The sequence below is a fragment of the Sinohyriopsis cumingii genome, chromosome 2, assembly GCF_028554795.1.
Source record: "Sinohyriopsis cumingii isolate HCF-2022 chromosome 2, ASM2855479v2, whole genome shotgun sequence".
Lineage (NCBI taxonomy): Eukaryota > Metazoa > Mollusca > Bivalvia > Unionida > Unionidae > Sinohyriopsis > Sinohyriopsis cumingii.
In genome coordinates, this window is record NC_142962.1 from 87,756,297 (window position 1) to 87,776,599 (window position 20,303).

A 20,303-nucleotide genomic window follows, 5' to 3' on the forward strand; every position below is an offset into this window, starting at 1 on the left:
AAAAGACTGCTTTTCTTAAAATTTGCTAAAGGCAATTTAGCTAAGTCATGGTGACAATTTTGAAACAGATCATCATAAGTAGTTTCTTAAATTTACCCATGTTTTAAATTGTTTGTTGATGTAAAACTAGTCATATGCAACTTTGTAACATGAATTGCATTTAAAACTGCAATATGAACTGCATGTAAATGAATTGCATTAAAATATTTTAATATGAACTGGCTGTAAAACTCTAATATGAACTGCATGTAAAACTGCATGATATGTTGTTGTTTTGTTGTTATAGGGTTTATTGCCATTTTTCAGCACAAGATAGGCTATACACAGTGGCCAGTATTAATGGTGGAGGAAAAACCTGGAAAAACCTCAGAAAGAACCACCGACCCACTGGACGCTACCAGCTAGCTTTCCCACATATCCACAATGGCAAAACATGAGACTCGAACCCATGCAGACAGAAGTAAGATAGCAGTGATCCAAAATGGTAAGTGCTTTAGACCACTTTGTCAGTTGGGGCCCCCTGTATAATATGAATTGGATGTAAAACTTTCTAATATAAATTGCACGCAAAACTTTGTAATATGAATTGGATGTGAAACTTTGTAATATAAATAATATGTAAAATTGTGTAATATGAATTGGCTGTAAAACTTTGTAATATGAACTGTATGTAAAACTTTAACATGGATGTAAAACTTGATGACTGAAGCGTGATTTTCAGAAGCTGGTAAAGTGACACTCTTTACCAGTTGATGTTTTATTTTAAAAAAATAAGCAGAAAATAACATTGTGAAAATAGATAAGTGTCAGTATGACATGGATGCCCTAGCAAAATGATGCAACTGAATGGCAAAATTCTAAGTCAAACAGGGGCTGTAACTCCATTAAATTTTCTTAGAAAATGAAAAAATTGGACTTTGACCTCAATCTTCTTAATGTAAAGCCTATTATGTTTTTTCTTTATCCCCAGAAATATGCTGATTAGCTGTAAACCAAACTAACCTATTTGATGCCCCAAAGGAAGTTCAGATAAACCTGATTAAATGTTACAGTAACTTACATCATTCTTGGACTCAGCCTCCAGTGTGCTCTCCAGAGAAGGTGCATAGGCACTGTCTGCATCATCATCCTTGCTCTTGGGGAAGGATGCAGCTAGTGGCGGTACTTTCTTATTTCTGCGAGTTGCTGAGCGAGCTATTGTGGCTTTTAGTGGAATAGGGGACTCCTCTTCTTTAGCTAAAAAGAGCAAAGATTTTTTTTATTGCTTCTACAGAAGCACATTTTTGAGGGAGATATGCGAGGAAAACAGTAATTATGGTTCAAACCTTACAGGGTTCATTGTTTGGCATCATCTCATTCTTTATTAATATCAAACTGAATATGAAGTTTCAACAGTAGTTGAGGTCTCTGAACGTGAAATAGACCAGAGGAAGTAATAATGAAGTTAGACTGGCATTAAAATATTCTGAAATATGTATAAAACCATACTTATTGCATCATCAGAAAATAGTGACTCATTCAGGAAAGTAACACTGTCATTTAATGAAAAATCATGATGTACGTATCCCCTTTGAGAAATTCATAGCACAGTACCATTCATTTAGAGAAGCAATTTGTAATACCATATTCTTCTAGGTACTTAATAATCCTGATGTATAATTACATCAACTATAACCTTAAACATGACCCTGACCCCAAATGATACTGATAAATGCCAAAAAATAACTATCACAGTCCTTTTACTATCACAAACATAATGCTATAAATAATCGTTATATTTATCTCAATTTTCTTTCCTTTCTATGTCATTAGATATTTTATATTAACATTTGAAACATTATTTGAGAAAATATTGTGATTTCTTCATATAAGCATCTTCTACAATTCTTTTATTTATAACCATCAGGGGATAATATTTATGGGGAGATTCTACTATCTGGGCTAATCATTTACCTAATTTCACTTGTCATTCTGATCATGTAAAATTGAGAAGAAAGGCTAGTAGATATATACTCTGTTACTAATTTCAGTAAGAAAATAAAGCTTTTTACTATTATTAGTGACAAACTATGGACACTATGCCATAAAAACTATGGAATGTTCTAACTGGACAAAAGTTGTACAAGGTACAAAAAATAAAAAAGGTGATGGCAACAAAAGCTTTGTGTACTACTAAATAGAAAAGGTGTATTTTTTTTAATTAAATAATCTTTTTGAAAGATATGAAAATAAATCAAAATAAAATAAGAACATATAAATATTAACTCATTAACCCCTGGAAGTTTTTGTCATTTTCGCCTGAAATGAGAGTAGGAAACACATGTTGTGGGCTATTTCAGAATACATCGAAATACATCAACTTCCAGGTGATTTTCCAATAACCTAGTTGTGTTAGAAACATCGTTTTTCATTGGCTATTTTGCTTGCATCATTTTCATATTGAGACCACTCTTTACTTGAAATGCCCATCTTATCCTACTTTGTGCATAGGTTCATCTGTCTGTTTGCAGTTAATACCGGTCTGCCTTAGATCTGAGACCAAAAAGTCTAAATTCCAGACACAAAATCGGATTCCGACCAAAGGCAAATTTTGGGAAGAAAAAAAATCGGGTCTAAAAAATGAGTTTTTTCCCTCTGTATTTTGTAGTACAACTAGAACTTCCAGATTATTTGGTATCATTGTAGAGCTACATCTGTCTACCATTCTATAATACCACCCACTTTAGTATATCATACATGACCTTGACACTACAGTAGGCTACTACCTTCTGCCATGTAAACTCTGAGCCTGGGGTTAATGAGTTAAACAAATAATATAAAGAATAACAGATAGTGGGGAAGAAAGAAAAAAACTCAATTAAAAAATATCATGCTTAAAGCATTTCAAACTTATTTATGTTTAGGTCACACAAAGAAGCATTTTTTATTCCTAAGCACTGTGGACAAACTAACTGTAATATTTTAGGCTTCTAAGTTTCAATTAATCTGCATCCCTTTCCCAGAATACATAATGCACTTTGCTTCATGCAATTATCAAAAAAATTATTTGAAATACTATTGTTTTGATACATAATGTACCAACATTATGCATTATCATTCAAGACAGAATTAACTGAATCAGTTTTGTACAAGTGTGTGTGTGTGTTTGAGAAGCAATCAATTTGAAGAATAGAAATTGTGAAGTCCCTTACGTGCAAGGAAACTTCACACTTTTGAGGAAGGGCTTATTTCATACACACTGTTTAGAATACTACACACTACTCCAAGGAATGCTGACCATCAGTGACACATACTGTTAAGTCGCTGCATTTTGTAGGTATCATTTCGTTTTACAAAAAAATAGACATCAGTACTTAAATATATCAAATGGGGAAATGGTCCTATTCTTTTCATGTAAAAATCTTTGAATACTGAGTTTTGAAAATGTCATGCTTTGTAGCAACCACAAAATTCAAAGGAACTGGTACCGCATGATACTGGAAATGAGACTCTGACCCATACAGTTATGGTGAAACTATCTTTCCTATTTCTACTCAAGTTTATTTGTATTTTGAATAGTATCAGACATCCATGAGTGACTGCACCCACACAATCAATAAAGCATACCAAAAGCATTTTGAACATGTATTCAAAATTACACAAAGTGATCTGAACAATCTGTTTCCAGAACTGATCAAACTCTTTGAATCAGATATAATATCAACTGAAAATAAAATAGATTCAACATTCTAAACACTTTATTTGGGATCAAACTTTTGCTGAATTTTTTGTTAATGATATCTTGGGAAAAATCAAGTGAATACTTGTTATCACCCTGGTAGAATTATAATGTCTGCCTGAATGCACCAACACAAAACCAACTAAATGTCAAGGCTTTTTATCAGTGTCACACAAAATTTATTGGGCTAAATGACCATATTTGAAGTAACTCACCGACAGATTACTGACCCTCAATAAATCATACACTATCTGCACTAACCTACACTGTATTTCAGAGCTGAGAGTGTTCAATAAAACCTAATCAAGATTTCAAGGGTTAAATTCAAAGCAAATTTTACAAAGCATAAACAATATAGACCTACCAAACAATGTGGGTCACTGCTAGTGACACAGGTGGCTGAAAACGACTACCTGGATCATTTTAACTTGCCCCAACTGCTAGATAATTTCTTACTTTAAGACCCTGAAAACAAATCCCCACCCCACCTATCCCAAGATCCAATGCCATTTAAATACATGTCTCACAAATGTTAGTTCAGCTGTCATTCGAAAATCAGTATTGGTACTCTACCTCATTTCCATATAATTATGAGAAAACTCAGTGCTTGTCTGTAGTGAAAGATGGTACAGATTTGTGAGATGATGTATGAGGTACAGAGGGGCAAAAGCAAGCTGAGGGCTGCATCAGTTGCTAGGTACAGAGGGGCAAAGGGAAGTAAGCAGAAGTGGTGAATCAATTGCTATGTACAGTTTGATAAAGGAAGGAAGCAGATTCACTCCATCAGTTGCCATGTAAAATGAGGCAAATGAAAGTGTGGGGAGGCAAATTTCTGTCAATCTACAAAAAGCACATTAGTTTGGGGCCAGAGAACAATTAATTAGATTTATGGAGACAGGTGCTTGTTAAATGATTTCTAATGTCTGGTTGGTGGAGGTGGTTATTCCTAATTAACCTTTCATTTATCTAGCAGCCAGACATACTGTTAAGGACACGGTTAAACTTTGATTTCACATCAGAACTGTCAGAATTGAAAGATTCATAAACAGTTATTCAAAAACCTAAGGCAAGCAGACTGCATTTTTGGCGCCTAGTTATAAAAGGCGGTAAATATACTTCATCCTGATTGGTCATGTTAAATGGGGGGGTGTTTCCCACACTGAATTTCCTAGTTTTAAATATTGCCTCATCAAAAAATCTAATTAGTCTAAGCCTCGTACAGGGAACTCCGAGAGTGAATTTGAAAGAAATTCTCTTGTAAAACATTTGTCCAAGGGACCAGATGTCTGGAAGGTCAACAGACACAATTTTGATGGTAAAAGCGAGGAGCGCTTGAAAGCACAAAATTATCTGCATTAATTTCATGAAATTCGTTGATACCAATATAATGTTTTGCTTGAATTATTTGATAATATGTGCATGAATTTAGTTGTCTAAATTCTTAGATCAATTCTCTTGATATGAGTATAACTGTGTTGAATTTATATATATATATATATATATATATATATATATATATATATATATATATATGAATTCGTACAATAATCTTCTTTATATAAGATTGTCGAATTGTTTAAATTTATCATCTTGTTTTTATAGGAATTAGGTTCTAAGAATTTCATGTATTACTTTAGTTGACATGAGTTACCAGAATCAGTGTGAATTCACTGATATTATGTAATTTCACATATGATAAAGACTTGAGTACATATTGACTGAAATCAACGCTGTTAAGTCATGCAGTGTGATTTCATGTATGCTAAAGACTTGAATGTGTGTATTCACTGAACATAACATAGTTAAGCCATATAGTGAATTTCATTCATTCATTTGTGCAATTAAGACAAGAGCAGAACTGTTATATCTTGTGTGCTGTTAATGCAAGTGATGAATTAGCCATTAAGAAGTACATTAATCTCATAAAACTAGGTTTGTTTTGATCTGCCAGGCTTGGGCCAACTAACAGCTTTGGTATCCGTTCAATACCAATAGTAAGATCTGATAATGATCTGTCCCCAGTAGGATAACCAACAGAATTTAGGTTGCTATGTTTTAAAAGGGGAAAATAGTTCTTCAGATGTATTCCCAGACGTATTCTCTGATGCACCTATGCAATGATGTATCCAAGTATCTATGTAACTACATGCTTACATATCCACCTACCCACACAAAATCTGAGGGCCTAAAGGAGATGTGAGCTTGGGAGAGAAAAAGGAAAAAGGCAAAAGGACAGAACAGCTACAGTAAACTGGAGTGAACCAGAGATAAGCAGGTTATGCAACTGTATAGGGCAATGACTTTGATTGTTCACTGGACTGTATGATGAACTAATTCTATCAGTAAAACTGATTGGCTATTTTTATCAATATAATTGTGTTTTGAAATTCGGTGAAAGATTTATTCCAAAAAGAAGTGTATCTTCCTAATGTATTGTATTATCACCATTGTTTAATATGTGTGTGTATGTGATTTGGATTTTTAATGTAGCTTTAACAATTTTTCAGTCATATCACTATGATGTCTGCAGTGTGGCAGTTTATACTGATGCCTAGCACTGGGGCATCATGTCACAGCCATGTAACATGATGTCCCACTCAGTCACATTATCCTGACACCAGGCCAACCAGTCCTAACACTAACCTCTTAATGTCGAGCGCCAAGCGAGGCAGCTGTTAGTACTTTGGTATGACTCTGTCGGGGATCAAACCCATGATCTTCTGCATTCGAGGTGGATGCTCTAACCACTAGGCCACCGGAGTGGTGTTTAATATGAAATTGATTAAATTCTGATTTTTATGTACAGGGGCTCGAATCATTCTGTTCTATATATCTGCTCAGATCTCTATTTATTCTACCTGTAGGTGCACTCGATCTGGGCAATAACACAGAGGGCGATCATCTCCTAGATAACGAGAACTGAATAACACGGACACCTTGAAAGAAGATGCAATCTGCCAATCAACCCACACCCCTTACAAAGAGTGGGGCGTTACAGAAAGAAAGCAGTCACTACATATATTGCCAGGTACACTAGAGCAAAATGAAGGAAGCAGATTGGCAGCATCAACTGCCAGGTGAGGAGAGGCAAAAGGAAGCATATAGTCTGCAATAATTGCCATTCAGAACATTTTGCCACATAGTATTTCTGTTTACCTGTTCTTGATTCTCTGCAGTATAATATATATATACATACATGTACATACATATATATAGTTTTTCTGCCACTAGGCAGAGGTACAATACTGAAGACTGAATGAAGAAAACTCACTGCAATTTACAGGTCCATGCAGCAACTCCTGCTGTCCCCTTTATAGTTCTAGAATTAAGACATACTATATACAATAGTCCCAACTGCAACATCCTCGACTCTTTCCAATATGAGTCAAAATAATTCAATAAACCATTCCGTTTCCATAACATTCATTTACTGTTTATATTATTCAAATAGTTATGTTGTCAATAGGAACTATATGATGTCATACGTTCAAGGACTTGAAAGTTCAAAATCCCCAACATTTACTACATCTGAGGTCGTTTTCTAGCATGAGATGGAAAAGGACGACAATATTACAAGCGATAGTGATCCCTCACTACAATGCAGCCAGAAGTGTTTTGTGTTACCGTGCATGTAAAGCTGTAGCATTATCACGAGACTATGTAATAATGCATATGTTTTTATGCAATACCACCCTGCAGTGTATGTCAGATCTATCTTATGTGCAATAACTTTATAGAAGCAAAGAACTACATTAAGTGAAAAAAATGAAGCAGCAATTTCAAAGCTAAATTCCTACCAGAATCCTAAGGTCCTTCACCATACCAGTTTAATATCAGGGACTACAGTATGCCATGGTACGTTAGAATTAAGGCCCACTATTCTATATATAGAATGAGTATCGGTAAGCTTACCTGGTTTGGATTCATCATGATCATCATCTTGATCAACTGTAATGAGAGTTAGTAAAAAAAACGTGTTAGTAAAGACTTTCTGTACAGTGCAGAGTGCACATTATGGGTGACAGAAAGTAAATTCCCACTAGAAACAATGCTGTACATAGGCTGAGCTGATTGGACGACATTTCTTGTATTTTTATTTCCCTAAAATCATAAAGCTACAGGGACTATTAATCTCTTAAGAACACATGCTGATTTTGTAGGGAAAAGTCTATAGTGCTCACAAATTGTATCATATATGCATGAAACTGCATACCTGTTTTATTCTGAGTCAGCAGAAAGAACAAGTTTGCCACAGATTAGGGATACTCCAATGCCCTCAGATTAGGGATACCCCAGTGCCCTCAGATTAGGGATACCCCAATGCCCTCAGATTAGGGATACCCCAGTGCCCTCAGATTAAGATGTATTAATATGCCATAGCATGTTTGCCACATATTAGGGATACCCCAATGCCCTCAGATTAGGGATACCCCAGTGCCCTCAAATTAGGGATACCCAAATGCCCTCAGATTAGGGATACCCCAATGCCCTCAGATTAAGATGTATTAATATGCCATAGCAAGTTAGTTCTTTTCCCAACTCAGAACAAAACACCTCGTAAACTTTCCAAATATTTTCTGCAATAAAGTGTGAATGAAATTAAAAACGATTTGAGATGCTGATGAAGACCCTTAACACAGTTCCAGTCTGGGTGTGATATACTAAAATAAGGATTTAGTATTTTTATCAAACACCTGACCAATCATTTAAAAGTAAATGAGTATACAATAATTTGATTGCACAAAATCCACACCTAAATGCAAATATCATAGACCCAGACTATTACTAATGTGGATGATCAGGTTTTGCACTCTTCTTCTATTTGTCACTTGAAATAACTAGCACAGACTCTGACATGCCATCATGTTGATTTTCCTCACTTCCCTCTTTCCAGAGCAACATTTGCAGAGAAATATTTCACAAAGTGGGTGGGACAAGTATCTCAGAAACTTAATCAACTGATATTTCTCCTTGAAATACTCCTAACTTGTGTCATATGTAAATATTGATATTTGAATACACAGTACCAATTCCAGAACCAGGTATTACATGTTTGCAGGGCCATATTATCCAACAGACACAGTAGGTACCGAGAATAGGGCCTATAAAACCATGTTAATGAAAAGTGTATACACAAAGTGGCAGAGTCATGTCAATGTCAATCGTTTCATTAAATAAGTACTTAAAGCCTATAAGGGCACTGATACGGCCCTGCACGTCTGTATACGATGGCTCTAAGTCCGCTTGGATTAAAAAAAATATGGGATTGATGAAACTGTAAATAAAACTTCTATTAGGCTGGAAGAACTGATTAAGCAATTTTATTCCATTTTTTTCCCCCCTCTTTGTTATAACAAAAGTTCAAGCATTAAAAAAATAACAATATGAATTTCACCAACACCAATGCCTTTATAACCTGACATAGGTTGAAATTAGATTGTTTGTAATTCTGGGAAAAGGGATTTTAAATTCTACCAATGGAATGTAATGAGCTTCGACACCGTTTGTTAAAATATTAACAACTGTCATGATTATCAGTAAATACAGTAATATCATAAATTTCATATGACAAATATCACAGGCCACACTGAACAGCAGTCAACTACTTGAACTTGCAGATTCAGGTGCACTATGCCCAAATATCTTGCATATCCTTTGCAGTATCGGATTACACATGATTGCATTCAAATATTTTTAAGTGTACCGATGCTACCCCACCTTCTCAAATATTAAAATGTTTCAACCTTTGTCTTTATCACATCCTATGAAAGGCCAATACATGGTAAAAGTCTATAAGCAAAATTTCCTATAATGAAGTATATGATACACAATACTCCCTCATTATAATGTTGTCAATGGGGGTCAGTTTACTACCTTATAATGAGACCACCTTATACTTAAGTACATGACACAAAATGCTACCTTATTATAATGTTCTCCAAGGGGGCTAGAGAAAATAACACCTTATAGTGAGACCACCTTATCACGTATATGATACACACAATACTCCCCCATTATAATCTTGTCCTTGGGAACCAGAGTATACCACCTTATAGTGAGACCATCTTGAACTAAATACATGATACACAGTTACTACCTCATTATCATGTTGTCCAAAGGAACCATAGAAAATATCACCTTAAAGTGTGACCACCTTATAATGAATTATACATCTAACTTTACTACCACTTAATGAAATGGAATCCATGACCATAAATTATAACAGGAACCAGGGTGTAATGGCAAACCTTATAGTGAGAGAGTGTTGTATATCCAAACTTATTATGTAGCATAACAAAAAATATATATTATTCCATTCATGACCAATATTCAAATCAGTGCAAATAGACTGAGGTGGAAACAGGAGGGCAGGGAAAACATACTACTTGTACTGCATACCTATTGCAGGAAAAGAGAAAATGATCATTCCTTTTAGATGAAGAATCAAATGGTTGAAGATTTTCATCATTACTCTAAAAATGAATTTGCAAAGTTTTAGGTATAAGGTGAGTGTTAGTAGGTTAAAGTCTGACAGGAATACAAATTATTTATCTTCACAGTCTGGGCATAATATGTTTTTAGTTTTGGCTGAAACAGTGTAAATATGGTAAATGAAGAACTTCTTCAAAATGGATTTATGCCTAGTCCATTGGAATTTATAACCTAGTACGAGACTCCTTTTTTTGGTTGATCCTGCTTTTAACTTGGCTCGCTGAGACAGATTTCACAGGAAAGTAAACATCTTTAACATTAACCATAATTTAAAACCTTTCACACTGAGCTTAATCTTGGGTGTGGATGATCTTAATGGATATACAAATACATGTAGATGGAATGATGACAGACACACACATAGACACCAAAGTGATCTGTATATATAGTTTATATATATGTCAAGGCATTCTCTACTATAATGGGTCGGTCACATTATAAAATATGTACATAAATTTTAGTTTAGTCAATAAATCTAAAAAAGGTAAACATAATCTATATTAAGTAAAGTTGCACTTTGGCAAACAAAATGAGTAGAAAGAAGGAATGTAATGCTGTCTGAAAAAAAACACATTTCTGAATAATTTGTGAAAACTTTCAGACACATTTGTTCTCATCATCTGATTACTGCATTCAGAAAACAAATGTAAATAAAACCTGAAAAGTCCTTTCAAACACAAATCCTGCAAACCTCTGTAAAATTTTAATTTCAAGTTAAATGAATTTTCTGCTCCATACCTTTCAGATTTCTTTGTTATATACTGTACAACTTTTTCTGTATTTGAAAGACAAAAATAGAACAGTTCACATTTGTTTATAAAGTGTCTTTTGTTCAAGCTACAAAAACTTTAGGTAATAGATAACTTTATATGGGATCAGTATCCCAAAATCTTCTACACGTACATGTATACCAAACTGAATACAATAAAATCAAATAACAAGTTAACAAACTTATTTTTTATAATTGCCAAGGGCATGTGTGCTTATTTGGTTGCAAGTGTTTTTAGTTTGCAGAATTATTTCAAAATATACAATAAAGAATCAAATTAAAGACATTGCTTTAAAGAAACAAACGGGTAAGTGACATGTATTTGCTTGTGAATCCAAAATCACACGCATCTTGAAATTGGGGAAGGGAAAGAAATGGAAGGTTAGAGAACTTACATGTAACATTGTATAAAATGTGTTGTCTATAATAAACTCACTCTCTCTCTCTCGGTACAAAAGATTTAGAAACATTTAACAATCATTTATTTGAATTTGAAAACAAGTTTTGTCATATTACAAAGAAAAATATACATGAACAAAACATGAATTAAGCAGACATGTCATGCATATTAGTTATTACAAATTTGTAGGGCATCTACAACATACACTATGTACTAGAATTTTTACGACTGTCAGAAAGTAGGAAAATTTTACAACTTGTTTTGATTTGACCCAACTGCACAGGTGGCTAACACATTATTGTTATTTTTTGATTGTCCATTAGTACAACTAGACTAAATCTGACTAAGTACGGGCTGGCGTTCTTGGGAGTGCACGACATCCATGGCTGGCTTGCGCAGTTCCTTGCCCTCTTGCCTCTCTTAGACATCGTATAACGGCGGAGATGTGGAACTGTTTCCACCTGCCTAAAGCTAGGTGTCCCGATGTGATGTCATAGTTGCAACTAATCGTAATGGGCGTTACATACTGCTCGGGTCTATGTGGTTTGCAGCTGGATTCATCGTATAAGCAGGTATATACAAAATGTCATTGGCAGTAATGTGATCATATTATATCATATTATATTATATCAGTGAAGTATGAAAACACTTCTTTATCCAATACTTGCCCAGAGGGATAAGGCATTTGACTTGCAGTCACATGGCAGAGTAAGCAGCTAATAGTTTCACTAGAACGTTTTTCTCAATACTCAGTTAGAGGGGTATCAGCAACTGAACATGCAAAGTAAACAGAAATCCACATCACCACTGGATATCTAGGAAAGATTTTACTCTTGTTACCACTATATTTGGGGGCCCCAAGTGGCCCAGTGGTCTACAGCGCTCTCCATTACAGATCGCTGAAATCTCACTCACCTGTCTTCATGGGTTTGAATCTCGGATTCAGCCAATGTGTGGGTATGAGAGAAAACTTGCCAGTAGCTTATCATGGGTTGGTGATTCTTTCTGACCTTATTCATGGGTTCTTCCTCCACAATTTTATGATTTATACTGGCCGCCATGTATAGCCTATCTTGTGTTGAAAAATGGCGTTAAACCCTACAACAACAACCACCACCACCAATATATTTATCTAGGTTTGATTTCTGCATCTTTAATATGCACCATGGGAGCATATCCTGCATCAACTGTGCAAAATCTGTATAATTCACATATTATTTTAATTAAGTGGGAGCTATGTGTACGTGTCCAAACACGCATACAGTGATCCCCTCTTATAAGGCCAATCATTTTTCATTATGAAAGTGGCCTTATAAGAGGGGTGGCTTTTCTAGAGGGGGATCAGTTAGATATGAGTAATAATTGCATATGAAGTATAAAAGTGTAGATTTCATTTAAAAATCACAGGAATATTATGGAATCAATGTGATAAAATTTACATTAATGCTACATGTACTTAAATAATTATGAATAATCATCAATTTGTAGTGCAAAACCATCTTGTCAATAGAATCACTACACAAACATCTGACTATAACTGTTCATCCATTCCATTTTTTTCCCCCACTACTGTACTATAGTCTGCCACTCTTTGAAGTACATTTCATACCAGTAGTCAATGAACAAGAAGCCACTATGGCTAACATACCATTTTTTCTTTCTGGATATCGGTTGGACTTGACCTGAACAATACCGTGCTATTCAGCAGTTAGCTTTAATTATCAAGACAATTACTGGTGGTTCTAATAACCAGTAATTACCAAAATGACAAAACCTCAAATCTGAAGAAAATACTGCCATACGGATAATTAGATTTCTTACTTATTTTGTACAGATTAAACTTACTTTATCAGCATGTTAGAACATATGTCAATGTGTCGAATTTTGAAATCAATTATTTGTGAGATTTCTATCTGCAGATCCCATTATGTGGTTGTTTGCAAAAGGTAAAATTTGACAGTTTTTGTACTAATATGCCAACCGCTGGCCAGATTACAGGGGTGGCCATTCTACAAGTGTACTTTTAAACATCAATACATTAGAGCCAGGTGCTTCTGGCTACATAAACTAATTCACAACTGGTTGGATTGGGGGAGGTAAATCAAGAGGATACCACTTATGTATCATGGATCTTACCATTGGTAACACATGAAATGCAGTCTCCGTGGTTCAAGTTAGAGCTACAATAAATTCGAGTAGAGATGAACTGGTTGAATAATTTTTTGTTCAATTTCTCTGTAGTTAATAATTTCCCGGTTTTATGCAATTCAGTAAACTGCTCACAATATTCGTATCTGTGGTGCCCGAATTTTTTTTCTTCTAATAAGCAAAATCATCTATCATTAGCAAAAAACAATCCTGGCCTGCTGGAACAGCAAAATTATCACTGGATACACAGAGAGGATTGTCCTATTTACATTTCCACCTACATGTTTATAAAGTGAATAATTGTTTACTTATAGCAACGTTGATCTCAAATTACAACAGACCCTTGGGTAACATTTTATCAGCACATGTCATTACAAGAATGAAAAGATAAAAAGATAAGAATACATTTATTACAACTAACCTGCGTCTGCAAGTGCTTAGCACACCATGGTTCTAAAATTAAGCCCCTATTGTCCTCCCAACTACAACTTGGACAGTCACAAGATCAGATAACATTTTAATTTATAAATTTTGATAACCCTCAAGGTCTAGTGTAGAACTCGTATTAAGCAAACCTTTCAAATGGACAGAGGCCAAATGAAAATAAATTTTCAATTTTCAAATTGAACAAATGAAAACTATTATTAGAACAAGCTATTATTTCTGTAAACTCTTTCTTTGATTAAAGTTTAAATCATAAAATAACTTGTTTCAAATGGGAACTATTAGTGAAAATGATTGAAAGTAACTTGTTCAAGGGTACAAAAACCATTGTTTTGACATATACTTTGTATTTTCAAATCATAAAATCAAGCTATTCAGAGTTGCAAAATGTGAAACATTAAAAAGTAATATAAAGAAAAGTTACTCTGAAAGTATAAGACTGAAACTTACTACTATTTCAAAGTCTTGTCAAAACATTTTATTTTCTTATTTAAATGACTTGATTCAAATTCAGAATATACTGTTTACAGATAAGCTTTACTAACTAGCAAGTCATACACTTCTATGTTTTTCACAATTTTGTGAAACTTAAAATTCAAAATGTAGTGAAACTGACAACTGCAGATCAATCTACTCTTAAATTGGTTTGGTGTGTCCAAGTGTTTAATGGCACAGCAACACAAGTAGGTTATTTAGTGATCAGGTAATTGCCTTGCCGACCCAAGTACACACAACAGTAGCCAATATGCATAGATTCAATGGTAGGATTCAAACCTACACTCATTTGGTCAAGAGTTTGTAACACTAACCACTAAGCCACAATGTGTCCTGCCTTTATTGGGTGACTCTTAAACATGGGGGGGGGGGCATGATTCCTATGCTTTTATAAATATAAATTTCCAGGTCTTTTCCAGGATAAAATCCATTTTTTCAAGGTTAGCATATGACCATTACTGAATGGAATTAAGAACATTTTGGATTCTAAAACATGCATTTTCCAAATCTGAAGATGTTTCTCTTTCAAGACTCTCCAAAACATATATATATCAGAAAAGATGCTCATGTACAAAACCACAAAATGAGTCGCACGAAACAAATCTGACTATATTCCTAAAAAATGGCATTTAAAGCCATTTCAATGTACAGAATACAAATTCCAACTTTACTTTGCCGACCTGCATTATGTTGCTATGTGGAAACAACATAATGAGCATAAATTATTTTGTTTCCTTTCAAACCTTAATTTTAAAGAATTCTAGAGCAATACATGTATATGTGTACATTATACAAAGTAAACACTTCCTATCACAATATGAAGAAGAAAAAAAACAATAAATGCAAAGTATTAGAATCTTATCTTGTAAAGAAAAAAGTTCAACCCTGAATTTATGTGTGCCAACCAGTCCCAAAACCTGTATTGATACAATATTTTTTCCATTGTTTTCATTGCACTCTTTTACATGTGTGTGACTATATCATGCCCAGGAAATGGGAACTAAATGCATTTCTCACGAACACACTGAGGCTGCAGTCAGGCTGGCTTAGGTTGATATTAAACCCTCAATCCTTCAATTACTAATCACTCTACCAACTGAACTTAGCCATGGCTCAGCACTTTCCTTTCTCTGTTCTAACTTTTATATTCAAGTGACAAATCACAAAATTAAAATCGTAAACAAGACTGTAAAGCATAACTGGTCCAAATGACAATCGACTCCATGAGGGTATGAATTGATAGCTGAGAATATGGGGATAGAAAAACAAGAAACTGACTTTGAAAAAGAAAAAAACAGATTATAATCTTACTCCATTGTTGAGGCATGTAGAGTACATGTACCTCAAATGTCAGACTGGTAAAGCTGTCCCCATAACGACTGTTTGACCACCAGAAGAAGAAAAAAAATCATGATGAGAAAAAATTTATCTCTAGTCAAGTGTTTACTTACATAAGATATGGCCCTCTTTTGTCTCCTTGGAATTGTTGTGGGGCAATTCACCCATACTAACCAATGTCAAACAATAAAATGGAAACTGGCCCATTTTTTCTGTATTGCTTTCAAGACACAGTCCACAAAGTTCTAATTTGTAAACACATCTCTAACACAAGCATGAATTTGATACATTTTATCCATATCCCTGGTCAAGCTGATTATGGGAACACCAGTAAAAAAAAAAAATAAAACTGTACTCATGATCTCAAAGTGCAGTCCCAAAATAAAGCAATTATTCATAAATTTAAGTCCATTACAAGTACAGTCACTCCAAACACATAGTAAATCTGCCGAGTTATCTTTCTGTTCAAACACTTGTTATGGAAAGAATCCCTACTGTTCCACAAATCTCTAAAAGGTATGTTTTAATTATCTAATAAGTCCTTTCTTAGCTTCTGGATTAGGTTCTGGTCTAGCAATGACCTTTTCATTTCATACTAATTCATTACATTACTGTTGAATGAAATATTGATTGACATGGCATGGATACATTTCTATCCTTCAACAAGAAATCAATTCAGCCTATTGCTTAGACGTCTAAATCATGCTGAAAGAATCAATACAAATCTGGTTCTGCAACAAAACGGTCATGTACCAATTCAACTTTAATACTTTTTCCAGTCCGTGACAATCACACTGTCAGACTCACATAACTGAAAATGTAAACAAGTATTTCTAAAAAAACAACAACAAAAAATAAACAGGGCATTCTCCAATAAGTGTTACACAATCCACAGTACCTATGAAACATATACATCTGAAATACAAGACAGTATTTTACACAACTTTTATATATTGTTAGTCACATGTTAATGCATTCTTTCCAATGGCAAAATTAAAAAACGCGTGTGTGATTTGGATTTTTAATGTAGCTTTAACAACTTTTCTGTCATATTGCTATGATGTCTTCAGTGTGGCAATTTATAGTGATGTCTAGCACTGGGGCATCATGCCGTGGACATGTAGCATGATGTCCCATGCAGTCACATTATTCTGACACCAGGCCGACCAGACCTAACACTAACCTCTTGATGCTGAGCACCAAGCAAGGCAGCTGTTAGTACCATTTTTGTAAGTCTTTGGTATGACTCAGCCGGGTATCAAACCCACAACTTCCCACATCTGAGGTGGATGCTCCAACCACTGGGCCACCGGAGTGGTTATAAAAAAATGAACCTGAGTACACAAAAATATATCTCTGAACTGACTAAATCATTTCAAGAAATCAGTTAGTTCCTGTATGGTCAATCTTTGAACCTGGTGTGATGGTAGCCACCAACCTTAATCAGGATGCTAGATAATGTTACATTCATCATTTGCCAGGTACATCAGGATCTATTAATTAATTAATGGCCAAAATAACAATTCTTTCAAAAGCATCCCTCTGGTTATTAAATTAAGTGAAATCTACATGAAATGAAAGTAAGTGCATCATATTACAGTTAAACCTGTCTTGAAAGACAACCCTTCTGCTAACAAAAAGAGTGTCAAGACAGTCAGTCTTTCATAACAGGTTGGTGAAGAAGGACCAGATTTCAAGATCAAAATTCAACTGGGGTTAAAAAGGGAACAGTTGTAATAATAACTGAAGTGGTCCTGACTAGACCATGGGTAAATATGAAATATATTTATCTACCAATCAAAGTAAATCCTAGAATTAACTTGTCCAGAAGCAAACACTTATTTACGGATGAAAAATGCCAAAGGTTTCATTTGCCCACAACATAAATGGATTAACATAACTTAATAACATGAGACATACTAATGCACTATAGTGAACAAATATCGAGATCTCTGATCATAGCACGTTTTGTTTGGTGTGTGGGTTTTATTAACTGTTATGTCAAAAAAGCTGCAAACAATTCACAACAGCTACATAATTAACTCATTCAGAGAACACAAGCAACTTATTCAAAGATTAAGAACTCATTCAATCCTGGAACTGACAAAGTACTTGACACACTACCGTAAAAGCAGATGAGAAGATCTCAATTGTTTATTTAGTTGTAGTGAGTGGTTTTTCAAGAATGTTTTAAGTAATATTCAAAGACTTCCAGAAGTTTTCAAATTTTTTTTTTTAACAGAACTTTATTCCTATAATATTTTGCTTTGCAATGCATAAATAAATACCAAAATAGAAGAAAAAGCAAATAATTAGCATGCCACTATAGCAAAGGGACTCTACTCCATCAGTTAACCACCCATGACATGTATCATTTAATCAACCATTTTTATCCCATTTTATTTATTTATTTATTATCAGAAAGTATTTTTTAAAAATCTTAATTTTAACAGCAATACATTTAACTTACTTTTAACTTTTTTATTCCCTCTGATAAATTAAAGAAGTTTGGTAAATTATCCAGGACCTCTTCAACAAACTGAAGAAAAACCTAAGTTTTTCAAAATTCAAAGAGTTTTATGGGCAACCTCTCTAATTAAAGGATTTTTCAGGGTTGTATGAATCCTGGATCAATCATTATGACCTTATTTGCCCTGTTTGGATTCTCACAACTGATGAAGAAACAATAAGAACTCTGGAACTGATTAAGAATACCCATCATGGTTTCCTATAAAAATAATGGTGATTTACAGATTTCAGCACTACAGCCGCAGTGCCTGCAGACCCTTCTAAATGATCATGGTTACAAGGCTGGTATGTAATATGTTTATATCATTCTGCAAAAATCATTCACAATAGTGTAGAATCATATTTGCCTGAAGATTGTGGCCACTGGTCACATTCAGCAGGTGGATGGTCATGACCATGCAGTCAAATATTAAAATGAACTATGATTTTGGTTTTAAATGATGAGTGGTTATACCATAGATCACACTAACCAGGTTTTACTAAACAGAATAAATAAATGCGCCTTCTATTCAAACCTATTCTTGTCTAAGATGACCTTTGTATTATGTTAGCAACCCTCCCCATACTTTATTCTCAGGTTTGTAAACAGTTCCCTACTCAATATTTCCTGGAGTTAACATCAAAACTCAGATGCAACAATGACATACAATTCAAGTTTTCAAATTACATGTAAGAGTGTTGCACACTGAGGATTTGCCTCAATTCTTTGTGCCATGTTCCCCCAAATCTGTACACAGCTCTGTAATCATTTAATGTTGACTTTTTTTTAATAAAAACAACTGACTGCTTTACATATCAGCTTATACCCTGATCTTCCAGTGCACTGACTCACAGTATATCTGGGTCTATGATGTTTGCAGTTGGGTGCATATCAACCACTTGTAAGTTGGATCCAAATGCATTCTGCATAGACTTAGATCTGGGTATATGCAGTTTGTCATAATGAACCTAAAGAGCAGACATCATAGACCCTGATCTACCAGTGCATTATGTGCTTGCAGATTAAGATCTCTATGTTTGATGTTCATTCAATTTATAATATGCGAGAATATAAAATACTTTACACAGGTATATGTGGTAAATTGACTTTACACAGGGATATACGGTAAACTGAATTTCAAGAGGTATATATGATAAATTGATTTTACACAGGAATATATAGTAAATTCACTTGTACACAAGTATATATGCAGGGATTTACAAATCAACTTGCTCAATTTCGGCTCAGGCAAGTTCAAGTTTCCAAGTAACTTGCGAAAGGGCAAGTAAAAAAAATTGCATTGCAGTTTGTTAGTGTTCCTTTACTAACTGAAAGCAGTTTTGGCAAATAAGGAATAAAAATATTGCTATTCTAACTTATCAATTACATTTGAATATTTTTTGAACATAAAATCAATTACATTTTAATCATAAAATTTGTATGTATCCAGGATTAGCCAACTTGGGTCCCTAACCTAGCCTTGGGCAGTTGGTTAGCTGGTCAAGAATAAAGAGTGTTTGATGCATCTCCCCATCTTTAGGTGAGTAAAGGTGTAAATTATTAATAATATAGCTAGCTTCCGAGATTTCACTGACAGGTGTGTTTGGAAATGAAAGGCACTCATCGCTAATGATTAACCAGGATTTGATTCAAAACTTAATCAATGAACTGAAAATGTTACACTCGCATGCAGTGTTTATGATCTGTTGTTTATGTGGTAATTACCAAGAAACCAACAGGTAAATACTGCTTGGCAAACAATTAAATAGATAGCAATAAATGTTCTCAATCTCATAAGTGGGTTTGTCAAATATGTATGTCGGTGATTTCAAGGTGACTAGATGTCATGTTATGTATGAAAGCATGCCTAAAATTAAATGAATGAAGCTCTATTATTGTTTTTTTTTTTTTTAAATCTTCCTACCTCTGTCTCTCTCTATTAAAAATCTAGTTATTTCAAAACCATTTTCTACATGACCATTAGTGGGGC

General features: G+C 34.4%; 1 protein-coding gene across 4 annotated transcripts in view; it reads right to left on the bottom strand.

Annotated features, from left to right (window-relative positions):
* LOC149805329 (TOG array regulator of axonemal microtubules protein 1-like) overlaps nucleotides 1–20,303 on the bottom strand; it is a 189,395-nt gene that overhangs the window by 56,522 nt on the left and 112,570 nt on the right. For 3 of the 4 annotated variants that reach the window (XM_089949253.1, XM_089949255.1, XM_089949252.1), the window contains exons 4-5: nucleotides 7,631–7,666; nucleotides 1,061–1,236 (exon numbers count right to left, since the gene is read on the bottom strand). In XM_089949253.1, coding sequence (XP_089805379.1) covers nucleotides 1,061–1,236; nucleotides 7,631–7,666 — 212 coding nt within the window. The remainder of the gene's footprint in view (nucleotides 1–1,060; nucleotides 1,237–7,630; nucleotides 7,667–20,303) is intronic. The other variant, XM_089949254.1, reaches the window with a different exon arrangement.